The sequence below is a fragment of the Dendrobium catenatum genome, unplaced genomic scaffold (assembly GCF_001605985.2).
Source record: "Dendrobium catenatum unplaced genomic scaffold, ASM160598v2 fragScaff_scaffold_1595, whole genome shotgun sequence".
NCBI classification, from domain to species: Eukaryota; Viridiplantae; Streptophyta; class Magnoliopsida; order Asparagales; family Orchidaceae; genus Dendrobium; species Dendrobium catenatum.
In genome coordinates this window covers 109,308-123,048 of record NW_021320057.1, presented here as the reverse complement: position 1 = coordinate 123,048, position 13,741 = coordinate 109,308, and the positions used below count along the sequence as shown (strand labels likewise).

Here is a 13,741-nt window from a genome sequence, read left to right as displayed (position 1 = left end):
GATCGGGAGGATCTCCGAGCAAATCTGCGACTGGGAAGTCGAAAGGCAAAGCGCGGGAAACTGGCAAGATGGGATCGGAGGGATCATCGGAAGGCCGTTGGGAGGTCAAGCCGAAGAGCTTGGATCTGAAAATGGCAATGCCGATTGCTAAGGGTGGCGTATAGACGTGTGCGAATGCTATGAAGAGGGAGGATCCTCCTTCTAGTTTGAAGATGGAGCTGATGCCAGCTGCGAAAGTGAGTTTGAGGATTAATCCAACTTTGTTGGGACGGAATCTTCAATGGAGGTGGAAGAACTACAATCGGTGCAGGAGGAGAGCATAGATCTGGAAGAGATGTTCGATGTCGATGCGGCTATGCCGGGTCGGACGAATGCGATGAAGATTGGCGACCAACAGTCATTGGCGATTGCTGATCCGATGATTGGAGTTGAATGCGTGATGGAGGTTAGTTCTAATTTGAATGATCAGAACAATGTTATTATGGATGATGCTGGAGGAAATGAGCTGGTAAGGGAATCAGCAGTGGTTGAAATGGTAGGGGCGAATGAAATAGAGGTTTGTACTGCTGGATTGAATAATCAGCAAAACAGCCCTCTAGGTGATTGTGGGAATGCTGCTTCAGTTAGGAGCTCAGAAATTGTGAAAGGAAAGGCTCAGATGCAAGTTGAGAATAGATTCCCGCTATTCTCTAGTGGTGCGAGTAATGCTTGGATGAAGCCTGAGCATATTCCGATCCAAAATCCAGAGGAGATAAATGCTTTGTCTAATGATGGGATCACTATTGATCTCAACATGGAGTATGTTATGGCAAATGTGGCCAAATTAGAAAGGGCTGTCGTTGGGAAGATCCTGGGAAGGAGAGTTTCATTCTTTCTCCTGAAGAATGAAATCCAGCGTCAGTGGGGACGTTTTGGGGAGTTTCAGCTAACTACGCTGGGTCATGATTGCTTCGTTTGTGTTTTGGGATCGTCTGAAGCCAGTAATACTGTGTTATGTGGTGGTCCGTGGTTCATTGGAGGGAATATCGTGGGACTGGATCGATGGAAGCCGCAATTCTCTCCAGAGTCAATGGAAGGACTATCCTCCCCGGTATGGATCCGTCTTCCAAACCTTCCTCTTCAGTATTGGGATGATTGCAATATTGCTAGGATTGCGTCGAAGATCGGTGTGCCGCTCTGGATCAATGCGCAGACGGGAAATTGGGGTAGAAGAGAATATGCCCGGGAGTGTGTTCGAATGTGTTTGGACAGGAAACTGGAATATGGGATTTGGATTAATGGTATGAACGGGAGGTTCTACCAAAAGGTAGAATATGAAGGCATTGGGATGTTATGATATGGATGTGGAAAAGTGGGGCATCAGAAGGAGTTCTGTCCAGCTAGAGCTGTTGGACAAGGGGGGAATGAGACCAGAAGAGCAGAGGAACATTCGAAGCAGGGTGGCAAAGGAGATGGGAGTTCTGCCCAGAATTTGGGTAGGAATGGGAAATTGGATCCCATACAAACTAAGAAAATGGTTTTACCTATTGTTAAAACAGAGGATGGTGGCAAAGGAAAAGCTGTTGACATCCGTGAGAAGGGGCGGAATGCTGAAGCACATGATGAATGTAATGGGGGAAAAGTTGTCATGGAGGAAGGATCACAGGATAATGAGGATCATACGGGTCCTTGGATTCAAGTTCCCCCACGAAGAAGAAGAACGACACGAGCACAGGGCAAGAATAAGGAGAATGTGGGCAGCAAACAGAATTTCAACATTCCAAAGCAAGTGGACTTGAATAAAGTTCAAGTGCCAGATAGTGAGTTGAAGCCCACTCATAAGCAGAGTAAGATGGGGTTCAAGCAGAGGTTGCCGTTCACGGTTGGTATTAGAATGGCTAACAGAGCCAATGCTCTGAAGAAGCTTAATCAATTGGGACCTGTTTTGGAGGCTCCCAGGAAAAGGAAAAAGGAGATAGTGGAAGCTACAATCTATGAGATGGGGGAGGAACAAGGCGGCGGGGACGCTTCCCCTTTAGTTTATTAATGTCGTCCATCCTTTTTTGGAATTGCAGGGGTGCCCGTAAGAAGCAAACTGGGCACTACTTGCGTAGCCTCATTAGCAATAATGAGGTGAATTTTGTTGGTTTGATTGAAACCATGGTGCAAGACTTCAGCCGATTAGAGATTAATAAACTCATTGGTTGTAACTGGGATTTTTTTCATGTTCCTGCTGTGGGTAAATCAGGAGGAATGTTGGCTTTATGGAGGAAAGATACTGTACAGTTTGAAGTAGTTATGACAATGGAGCAGGAGATTGTTGGTAATGTGGTGTTACCCAATTTACAGAAATGGGGAATTGTTATTGTTTATGCTAGCAAAGAGTATCATACTAGAAGACTGTTATGGAATCAGATTGGCCCACTGGTTAGCTCTGATCTCCCAATTATAGTTAGGGGAGATTTTAACTGTTGTCTGAACCAGGGGGAGAAGACAGGTGGAAGGAAATTCAGCTACACTATTGGTGCACAGGAGATGGCAGATTTTATGTTTATTAATGATATGCATGACCTGGGTTTTATGGGACAGAAATATACTTGGTCGAATAACAAGAGTAGTAACAGTAAGATTTGGGTGCGATTAGATAGAGTTCTTATGAACTCTATTGGGCTCAGGTTGGCACCATTGGCGACTGTTAAGCACCTCATTCGTATAGCCTCGTACCATTGTCCTTTGATGTTGAATTTAGCTCCCAATGAGTTGAAGAATGGTACTAGATGGCTGCGGTTTGAAGACATCTGGATAACTTATCCAGCTACATGGAAAATAGTGTGGAGTAAGTGGCACAAGCAGGGTGTTGGACAGCCTGATGAGATTTTAAATAGGACGCTTAAGGCACTATTTTTCTGGAGCCAAAATCGTCTTAAAGAATTGGGTGAGTTGAAAATTGCATTGGAAAGTCGCATTAAAGAACTTCAAATGATTGAATGCTCGGCGGATGGATTGAATGAAGAACAAGATGGTGAGCTGAGAAGAAATGCTGGGGAGCTTAATTCCACGTTGGCAAGGTTGGCGACGTGGTGGAGACAAAGAGCTAAAATAAAGTGGATTGAGGAAGGGGATGCCAACTCCCATTTTTTTCATTCCAATGCTTCAGGTCGTAGACGGGGTAATAGAATCATGGAAACTCAAAAACAGAATGGTGAATGTGTTGATGACCCGAATCTCATTCAGAAAGAATTTTGGCATTTCTTTGTGTCGAAATGGAAAGAGAGGCAGATATATGTGATGAATTGGCATGATTTCTCACAGGAGATAGGATCCCTGAACATATGAATGCTTCTCTGGAAGCGGAGATCACAACAGGAGGTTAAGCATGCTGTTTTTAGTCTGGGCAATAATAGATCCCCGGACATTGATGGCATCAATTCTTCTTTCTTGAAGTTCTACTAGGAGATCATCAAAGATGATGTGGTGCGTGCTATTCTTTATTTTTTTACTAATAACTCTATGTGTGATAGCTAGAAGGAAACTCTTGTGGTGCTGATCCCGAAGATTGAAAATGCCAATTCTCCTTCCAAGTTTAGACCTATCAGCCTTTGACAATCTTTTTATAAGATTGTGGCCAAAGTGATGATCAACCGACTGAAACCGGTGCTCAGTGGTATTATTAGTGAAGAATAGGGGGCGTTCGTCCCGGGGAGATCCATATCCAGTCATGGATTGCTTGAACAGGAGATTATGTCCAAATTCAAATGTTCGACTCAGAAATCTGGATTGATGGCGTTGAAATTTGATATGGAGCAAGCGTACGATTGTATGACATGAGAAACTTTGGAGAAAGTAATGGAATTGATGGGATTCAAGCATAGGTTTATTTTTTGGGTGATTTAGTGTATCACCAAGACAAAATTTACTATCCTGGAAATGGGAGAAGGACCCCATGGATATGTGCAAGAAGTGGGTTAAGACAAGGATGTCCCTTGTCTCCTTACTTGTTCATTCTTTGTTCCGAGTTGTTAACTAAAGCTTTTAAGCAGAGGGGAGGGCAGCTTGGCATACAGGTTAATAGACAGTCGGAAAGGATATCCCATTTATTGTACACTGATGATATTATGGTGTTTGCTAAAGCTACTAGAAACCATGCAATCCTTATCTTGAGATTGCTGGAATCATATTGTGAATGGACGGGGCAGAAGATTAATGGAGGCAAGTCGGCCATCTTGTTCAATAGGAAATGTCCTGTATGGAGGAAGAATATGGTTGCCAAAGTGGTTGGCTTTAGAAGGGTGACCTTCCTGGAGTACCTTTGGTTGCCATTGCTGATGTATAAGCCCAAAGCTATTGATTTTGGTAAATTGATTAAGAATGTTCATGATAAGACCAATTTGTGGGGGAAGAAGCATCTATCTTTTGCTGCCAGAGCTTTGGTTATCAGGACATCCCTCTTAACGGTGCCGATGTATCTGAGTACGCATACGACGGTTCCTAAGAGTATTCTTCACTCTATTGAAAAGATTGCTAGGAGGTTTATGTGGCAAAATGACTCTAATAGTAGAGGGATGCATTATGTAACATGGAAGGAGCTATGTCAGCCCAGAAGTCACGGAGTATTGGGGTTCTATTGTTTACCCTTCGTCCTATCATCAGGTGGAAGATTGGTGATGGACAATCTATTAATGTCCTCAATGATATGTGGATTTTGGATCCGAAGATTGCTGACTGGCCGACCTTTGTTAACATGGAGCTGGTGGATAATGCTAATGTTAGCTCATTGTGGGATAGTTTATTGCAGTGGGATATGAAGGCGGTGGAAGACTATTTTGGGAAGATCCTGGGGCAGAGGATTAAGGCTATAACGACTAACAATGGTAGTGTGGTGGATAGTCCTGAATTATGCTATTCCCGTGCTAGTTTGACTGTAATTGCTATGGCATACAGGGCTTCCATTGACATTGGTAAATATCCGTTTGTTTGGTTTGATAAGTTGAAGCTCCACCCTCGAGAAAACTTTTTCTGGTGGAGGGTGTTTAAGAAGGCTATCCCGAATAACTCCTGGATGTTTCACAGGGGTTTATCTGAGTCTATGTTATGTCCTTGGGGCTGTAATGAGGAGGACACATTGGATCACTGTATTACCCAATGTGATAAGTTGAGACAGGTGATATCCATTCTGGGTAAATGGGGATTTGGCATTCCGTGTGTCAACTCCCTGGAGCAGCTTTTTAAGGAGCTTGGTGACTGTGTTAATAAGAACCCAGGCGTTGGACGCATTTATTATTATGTGGTTTATCATCTGTGGCGTGCTCGTAATGATATGCGGCATGGAAGGTCGTATCAATCCGCCAGCGTAATTGCTGCTACAGCATTATCGCTGTTTCCAAGACCTTGTAGAACACCAATTCTGGAGCAATGGAGCATTATTCAGCCTTCAGGATTGCCTTCTCATAAACTACGGTGCCCCCCCCCCTCCAGGTTGGATTAAGTTCAATATTGATGCGGCTATCAAACTGAATTATCAGGCTGGACTTGGCATTGTTGCTCGCAACTATGAAGGCTCCCTTATTGTTGCTGCGGGCCAAAGAATTGAACATTGGGATGCTCTTTATGCAGAAATTCTGGCTGCTGAGGCTATCAGGAATGTATTGGAGGACTAGATGATGGAGCTTGATGGGATTATCATTGAAGGTGACTGCATTGCTGCTATTCAATGGATGCAACACTTGGGGGATCGCCTGAATAAAATCCATCGTATGGTGGACGGGCCGAACCTTTCTTTCTTGATGAATTTCAACAGGTTCTTTTTCAGCATGTTAATAGGAATAGCAATCGGCCGGCTGATTGTTGTTCTAAGCTTGCTAGCGTTGATAGTTTTCTTTTTAAAGATGTGAATAATCCTGAGTTCCCCTCAACATTGTTGTCTTTGTTGAGGTAGGAGAGTGATAGGGTATAGTGATATGGTGATAGTTTACTTGTAACTAGTTTTACTTGATTTCATTAATGCAAATGCAGATATTCAGCTCTCTCTCTCTCTTGCTCTCTCTCTCTCTCTCAAGCTTTCTTTCTCTCTCTCTCTTGCACTCTCTTACTCTCTCCCTTGCTCCTTCTCGCTCTCTCTTTCTCTCTCTCCCTCCCTCTCTCTCTCTCATGCTCTCTTTCTCTTGCTCTCTCTCTCTCTCTCTCTCTCTCTCTCTCTCTCTCTCTCTTTCTCTTCCTCTCTCTCTCTCTCCCTCTATCTCTTGCACTCCCTACAATTTGAATTTTCAAAATGGAGCATTTTCTCCTAAACCCCCCTCACTAGAATAACTCTCTCTCTCACTCTCTCACTCTCACTCTCTCTCTCTCTCTCTCTCTCTCTCTCTCTCCCTCTATCTCTCTCTCCCTCTCCATCTAGCTCCCTCTCTCTCCCCTCACTCACTCACTCTCTCCCTCCCCTTTTCTCTCTCTCTCTCTCCTCTCTCTCTCTCTCTCTCTCTCTCTCTCTCTCTCCCCTCACTCACTCTCTCTCCGTCTCTCACTCTCTCCTTCCCTTCTCTCACAGCAAGCTACGTCCGTCCCCCACGATCAAGGGGTGCAAGAGGAGGACTCGTTTGGTGATTGGAATCTGGTGACCCATAAGAGGAGAAACAAACCGAGAGCCCCCACCGAGAAGCCAACCAAAGGACCTATAAAGGGGGCTGAGCCTCCTCGGTCCCCGCCTAAACTCTCTCATGCTGAATCTCAGCGGATGGAGGAGATTTCCATGAGGATCGTCGAATCAAGCGGCAAAACATCTACAGAACAAAGGGTTACCTTCAGTGTCACAAGACCGGAGAATGATTCCCCGTCCTCAATAGTCAATCTTTCCAAACGGTAGCACAAGGCTCCGATGACTTTTTTGGAGAAGCAGCTACTCCGGTTGGGACCCATAGCCACTCTGCCCAGGAAGTGGAGGAAGAATCTACAAGATGATATTGGCGGGGACATTGTCCCCTTTGAGGAACAATGAGGCCTTACCTTTTTACATATTTTAGGGTGCCAGGGGTGTTTATGCAACTGCCGGAGCAACGGGATGCCTTCGGGCTGTTTCAAACCCTACTTAAGTATCTCCCCCCTCTGGAGTTGTTCCTTAAGCGCTCTTGGGACTTCTAGGACATGTATTTGGGGTTGGCCTCCTTGCGAATCAAAGGGGCTTTCCTTGTTCCTGCTGTTTTTCTTTTGGGGTGTCGTTTTTGTATGGACGCTTACTCTTATATGTTCAGGTCTTCCCCCTTTTGTTTTTTGTCTTGGGAAGACAAAGGCTTACAGTTCCATACTGTCATTGTACTTTTAACTTTTCAAGGAATGCAATATGCAATATTCAGCCCTTACTCTCTTTCTCTCTCTCTCTCTCTCTCTCTCTCTCTCTCTCTCTCTCTCTCTCTCTCTCTCTCTCTCTCTCCCCCACTCACTCTCTCTCTCTCAAGCATCATTTCGATCCTTTTTTCTCTCTCTTATTTTTTTTTTTAGAGAGAGACTCTCTGGTATGGCGGGGGGTGACCAAAGGTCACCTCCTCGCTCTAACGGGGGTGGTGACGGCGGTACGATGGGAGATGAATGGAGGCGGTCGGGGATCGGTACGGGAGGTTTGAAAAAGGCTGGGGATGGTTCACCAAGCAGGCATTGGGCGGCTCGGGGGAAAGTTAAAGCTCGGGACTCTGTCCGATCTGGTTCTGATGGAGCTGTCGAGGGTCGCTGGGAGATCAAAACGCGGGTTGCTGACCTTAGGGGGTCGCTGCAATCTGCGTCGAGCGGATCTATTTCGACCAGATCTGGCAAAGCCAAGGCAGAGGGTTCTCCCCAGAAGGTGCCTGGGGCAGATTCGCGTAACCCAAAAATGCGGGTGTCGGTCAACCCGGCATTCAGTTCGACAAAATCGTTGATGGAAATGGACGATTGCGAGCCTTTGGTTGAGGAACACGATGAGGAGGAAATGTTTGATGTCGATGCTGCTATGCCGAGACATTCTCGTTCCCTCGCGATTAGCTCTGATGTAGCTGAATGGGGCTATGAAGTTCTGAACTCGGAGGTTGGGGGGCCTGTGTCGCCGGATTCTGCTATGGATGTCGCCCGGGAGGGTGCGATTGGGGAGCTCGGGATGGGGGCTAAGTCCCCAGAAGTGAACATGGGGACTAGTTGCCCTCCAGATGTTTGTGAAAATGCCAGTTCTGGTAAATCCCGTGTTAGCTATGAGGTGCCGCGGGCAGCGAAGCCTCCTACTTCTGGACCTTTCTGCCCGGGGCGTATGGAGAACCAGTGGAGGTGACCAGAGAATATTCCGATTAGTCACCCTGAAGATATCAATGCTCTTGCTGAGGATGGTACCACGATCGACCTCAATTTGGATTGTGTTAAGGCCAATATGGCCAAGCTGGAACAGGCTGTGGTGGGAAAAATTTTGGGAAAGAAGGTGTCGTTCTTCTTGTTGAAGTATGAAATCCAACGGCAGTGGGGGGGCTTTGGTGAGTTGGAACTCACCACCATGGGTTTAGACTTCTTTATCTGCCTATTCTCATCTCGTGAGGCGCATGATGCCGTCCTTAGCGGAGGACCATGGTTCATTGGTGGTAACCTGGTTGGTCTGGATAGGTGGACGCCGGGATTCTCCCCGGCATCCATGGAGGGGTTTTCTTCCCCTGTGTGGGTACGGTTTCCCAACCTCCCGCTCCATTACTGGGATGAGTGCAACATCTCCAGGATTGCCTCGCGTCTGGGGACGCCCCTTTAGATTGATGCTCAGACTAGTACCTGGGGAAGGCGGGAGTACGCTCGGGTGTGCATTCGTATGAATCTGGCCAAATAGCTGATGGCCGGTATTTGGATCAATGGCTTTGATAAGCGATTCTATCAGAAGGTTGAGTATGAAGGAATTGGTTTGTTATGTTATGGGTGTGGGCAAATTGGGCACCGTAAGGATGTCTGCCCGTTGCGTGGTCCGAAGCCCAGTAACCATGCTAAGGTGCAGTCTGGTGATCGTGCCCCCCTCTCCAAGGGGGTGGAGGACGGTGTTACCCAAGCTAAGGTGGATCACTCGGGCCTAAATTCTTTGGCTCCTTATGTGCAGGAAAGTGCTACTAGACTGGGTGGGTCAAGCACTTTGGGGGTGGATGGCCCCCGGGGCGTTGATGATCACCTGAGGGGGTCATCTAAATCCCCCTCTGCCTCGGCACCTCGGATTACCTCGACTGATGCTGCTGTCCTGGAAAATGTTAGGGGTGCCACCTCTTCTGAGGTTGATGAGTCCGTTGGGCCGTGGATCTAGGTTCCGCCCCGCTGGCAGCGGAAAGATAATCCTTCATTGCGTAGTAGCAATAATTCAGCTAATAAACATCTGGGGAAACCTCCGAAGCAGGTGGATTTCAGCAAAGTTAAGGTTCTTCCCAACTTAATTAAGTCTACTCTCCGACAGGCCAGGACGGGGGCTTTTCAGCCCCTAATTACTGCGGCCGGGGCAGGGCCTGTGGTGCCGTTGAATAATAGGTTTGATGCTGGTATGGAATTCTGTCTGGGAAGGTCTGATGGTGAGCTCCCACGCAAGCGGAAGAAGGCTTTGGGTGGTTTTTCTGGCGGCAGGGACGCCTCCCCTTTGGTTTGTTAATGACTTCAATTATCTTCTGGAACTGTCGGGGGGCCCGGAAGAAGCAGACGGAGCACTTCCTCCGCAGCATTGTGGGTGGTAGTGAGGTGATGTTTGTTGGTTTAGTGGAAACTATGGTTGACGAAATTTCTAGAAAGGATGTGAATGCTCTCGTTGGCCCTTGTTGGGACTTCGCTCATTTCCCTGCTAGTTGGAGATCGGATGGCCTGCTTGTGTTGTGGAGGAATGATAAAATTCAGTTTGAGATGGTTAGGATGTTCGATCAGGCGCTAGTGGGGCACTTGGTGTTTCCTAATTGTGAGAAGTGGTGTCTGGCAGTGGTGTATGCCGGCAAGGATTATCACACTAGACGGGGCTTATGGGAAGTCCTGAGCTCGTGTATTGATGCTGAACTCCCGGTGATTGTGGGCGGGGATTTCAACTGTTGTCTGGATCAAAGTGAGAAGAAGGGAGGCAGAAGATTTGGCTTTTCGATTGTCTCTCAGGAGATGGTGGCCTTGTTGATTGATAATGACCTCCATGACTTGGGGTTCACTGGCCTGAAATATACCTGGTCGAACAACAATAGTAAAATATGGGTGTGGCTCGATCGGGTTCTGATGAACTCCGTTGGCATTCAACTGGCTCCTTTGGTTTCGGTGCGGCATTTGCTCTGTGTTGCGTCAGATCATTGCCCCCTGCTGCTGAGATTGGCGAACGTCACCCCGAATTCTTGTTGCCGCAGGATCCGATTTGAAGATACATGGCGGACTTACCCTGCGGCGTGGAAGCTAGTGTAGAAGCTTTGGATGAAGAATGATGTTGGTTGGCCGGATGAGGTGCTCAACCGCAAGTGTTCGAGAACGCTACGTGGGCTTTTCTTCTGGAGCCGGAATCGCTTGAAGGAGCTGAATAAGTTAAAGGTGTCGCTTGAGGCTCGGATTTGTGAGGTCCAGATTTTGGAGTGCACCCCGGAGGGGCTTAGTCCTGAACAAGATGTTGAATTGAGACGGGTGGCTACTGCGCTCAATTCTACCCTGACTAGGTTGGCTATGCGGTGGAGACAACGTGCTAAGGCCCGCTGGGTCGAGGAGGGCGACTCCAATTCCCATTTCTTCCATGCGTTTACGTCGGCGCGGCGGAGAGGGAACTGTATCTTGGAGATTCAGCATAGTAATGGTGGAACGCACGTCTGAGCAGAACTGTATCCAAGAAGAATTTATGGACTTCTTCCGGCTCAAGTGGAAAGAAAGATTGGTCATGCTGGACAATTGGCCTCTGTTCCAGCAGAATGACGGTATTCCGGAGTACCTTCGCGGGGAGCTGGAGGCTGAGGTTTCGGACTTGGAGGTCCAAAATGCGGTTTTCAGCATGGGTAACAACCGCGCTCCGGGGATGGACGGTATTACTGTTTCTTTTCTTAAATTCTACTGGGATATTATTAAATGTGACGTTACTCGTGCCATCCTCCATTTTTTCTGCTCTAACTCTATGTGTGAAAGATGGAAGGACACTTTGGTTATTCTGTTGCCGAAGTCGACCAATGCGGACACTCCGTCAAAATTTTGGCCAATCAGTTTGTGCCAATCCTTCTGTAAGGTTGTGGCGGCTAAGATTCTTATCAACCGAATCAAACCTATGCTTGGCAGCATCATTAGCGACGAACAAGGGGCCTTTGTTCCATGGAGATCCATCTCTAACCATGGGCTTCTTGCACAGGAGTTGATGTGAAAATTCCAACACTCGTTTCAATGTGCGGGTATGATGGCGCTGAAGATCGACATGACCTAGGCGTATGACTGCCTGGCTTGGGAGACACTGCAGTAGGTGTTGCTGCAGTTTGGGTTTCCAGGCTGCCTTATTCAGTGGATCATGATGTGTATTGTGTAGCCTCATTTTTCGCTGCTGATTAATGGTATTCAGTCTCCTTGGATTCAAGCTTCGAGCGGGCTCCGGCAGGTATGTCCGCTGTCCCCGTACCTCTTCATTCTCTGCTCTGAATTACTCTCTAAGGCATTCCAGCAACGTGGTGATCAATTGGGAATCCGCATCGTTCCCAATGCCGAGAAAATTTTGCACCTGCTGTATGCGGACGATATCCTGGTGTTCGCGGAGGCCTCCAGACATAATGTTGCCCGTATTATGAATATTATGGGGGATTACTATGGCTGGACGGGGCACTGCGTTAATAAGGAGAAGTCGACGATATTCTTTAATAAGGGCTGCCCGAAGTGGAAACTGAAGGTGGCGGATTTTGCTAAAGTTGTTTGGAGTGCTCATGATAAGACGAACATTTGGGGAAAAAAGCACCTTTCGTATGCTGGGCTTGCTCTGCTGATCTGCTCAGCACTGCTTACTATCCCTGCGTACCTTCTAGCGCATACCGAGGTGCCGAGTGGGGTGCTCAATTCTATCGAGAAGATCGGACGGAGGTTTCTTTGTCAGAAGGATTCCAATAGCAAGGGTATGCACTATATGGGATGGGACGACCTTTGTCTACCGTGTGATCAGGGGGGGGGGCTCGGTTTCCATGAGTTATCCGTTTGGCGTAGCCCCCTTCGTGCTCGGCTTGCCTGGATGGTCATCAACAAGCCCGATACTCTTCTTCACAAGGTCATAACTGCAAAGTACGGCCCTGACCTCTGGCAGCCTTCTCGGACCCCCAAGAGCTCCGCTACCTGGAGAATCATCCAGGAGGGGGCTGATGCTCTGTCGGCAATTCTTAAATGGCATATTGGGGATGGTCGTCGCGTCAGAATTCTCCAGGATTGTTGGATTCTGGAGCGTAAGATCGAAGGGTGGCCAACATTTGTCAATGTGGAGGAGGTGGATGATACTCGTGTCTGCAACCTGTTGACGGATTCATTGGAGTGGAATGTGGAGATGGTGAATCGCTGTGTTGGCCCTATTATGGCGTAACGCATCTTGGAGATTGACACGAACTCGGGGGAGGGGATTGATACACCGGAGCTCACTAAGTCTTGCTTCGGATCTTCGCTCTCGGCGGTGGCTTACCGGTCCAAAGTTCAGGTACCTGATTGCAACTTTGGATGGCTGCACAAATTGAAGTTACACCCGCACGAGAAATTTAATTGGTGGCGGCTTCTTTGGAATGCTATTCCCAACAATGTGTGGCTTTGCCGGAGGGGGCTTTCGAGCACTCGGCTCTGTCCGTGGGGGTGCGACATGGAGGAAAACACTGAACATTGTATCACACAATGTCATATGTTGAGGAAGGTGATGAGTATCCTTGGTAAATGGGGCTTTGCCTTGCCGAAATTTGACTCCTTCGCCGCAGAGATGGAGGGATTGGCTGCGCTGGCTGAGTCCAACCGAAGCCTTGGGATGATCTTCTGTTATGCGGTCTATCAAGTGTGGCGTGCCAGGAACGATCTGAAGCATACTGGGATGTCCCGCCCACCTTCGATTATTGCCGCTACGGTCCTGTTGTTACTACCGCGGACTCATCTGATGCCAATTCTGAAGCAATGGAGCTACCCTCAGCCTTTCGGGCTGTCTTCTAATCGGTTGTGGTGCCCCCCACCTCCAGGTTGGTTGAAGTTCAATGTCGATGCGGCGGTGCGACCGTCCTATTTGGCCGGAATCGAGGTGGTGGTTCGGAACTATGAGGGTTCTTTCATCGCGGCGGCTGGGAAGCGGTTTGAGCATTGGGACGCCTTTCAGGTGGAGGTTATTGCGGCCACGGAGATCCGGGAGGTACTTCGGGAGTGGATGTTTGATCTCGACGGGATTGTCATTGAGGGGGACTGTTCTAATGTTATCCGGTGGCTCCAACACTTGCACCACCGGCATCACAAGGCGCATTACAATTTTGAGGGTCCTGACCTTGCTTTTTTTGCTTAACTTTAAACAAGTTATTTTTAGGTATACTCATAGGGACAGTAATCGCCCTGAGGATTTCTGTGCCAATTTTGCTCTTTCTGAGAATTTTGTTTTTTGGGATGAAAATGCTGTCAATGTCCCCTTAACCTTTTTGTCGTTGTTAAGGGACGACAGTCATAGGTTTACCTTTACATGTAACTAGTCTTTTTATATTAATGCAAATGCACCAGTTCAGCTCTCTCTCTCTCTCTCTCTCCCCCTCTCCCTTTAGCTCCCTCTCTCTCCCCTCACTCACTCACTCTTTCTCCACTCTCTCCTTCTTGC

At 47.7% G+C, this 13,741-nt stretch overlaps 3 protein-coding genes across 3 annotated transcripts in view; all 3 read left to right on the top strand.

The window, feature by feature from the left end:
* Positions 1-164, top strand: part of LOC110099980 — a 7,577-nt gene extending 7,413 nt beyond the window's left edge. Inside the window, exon 4 of the mRNA XM_028700820.1 lies at positions 10-164. Within this exon, the coding sequence (XP_028556653.1) occupies positions 10-164 (155 nt within the window). The remainder of the gene's footprint in view (positions 1-9) is intronic.
* Positions 165-2,025: 1,861 nt separating this feature from the next.
* Positions 2,026-3,315, top strand: LOC110099979. Its single transcript, XM_020827324.1, has one exon. The coding sequence runs from the start codon at positions 2,026-2,028 to the stop codon at positions 3,313-3,315; it is 1,290 nt and encodes a 429-aa protein (XP_020682983.1).
* Positions 3,316-9,594: 6,279 nt separating this feature from the next.
* Positions 9,595-10,374, top strand: LOC110099978. The gene has a single exon (XM_020827323.1). It carries the CDS (start codon positions 9,595-9,597, stop codon positions 10,372-10,374), a length of 780 nt encoding a protein of 259 aa, XP_020682982.1.
* The last annotated feature ends 3,367 nt before the right edge of the window (positions 10,375-13,741 follow it).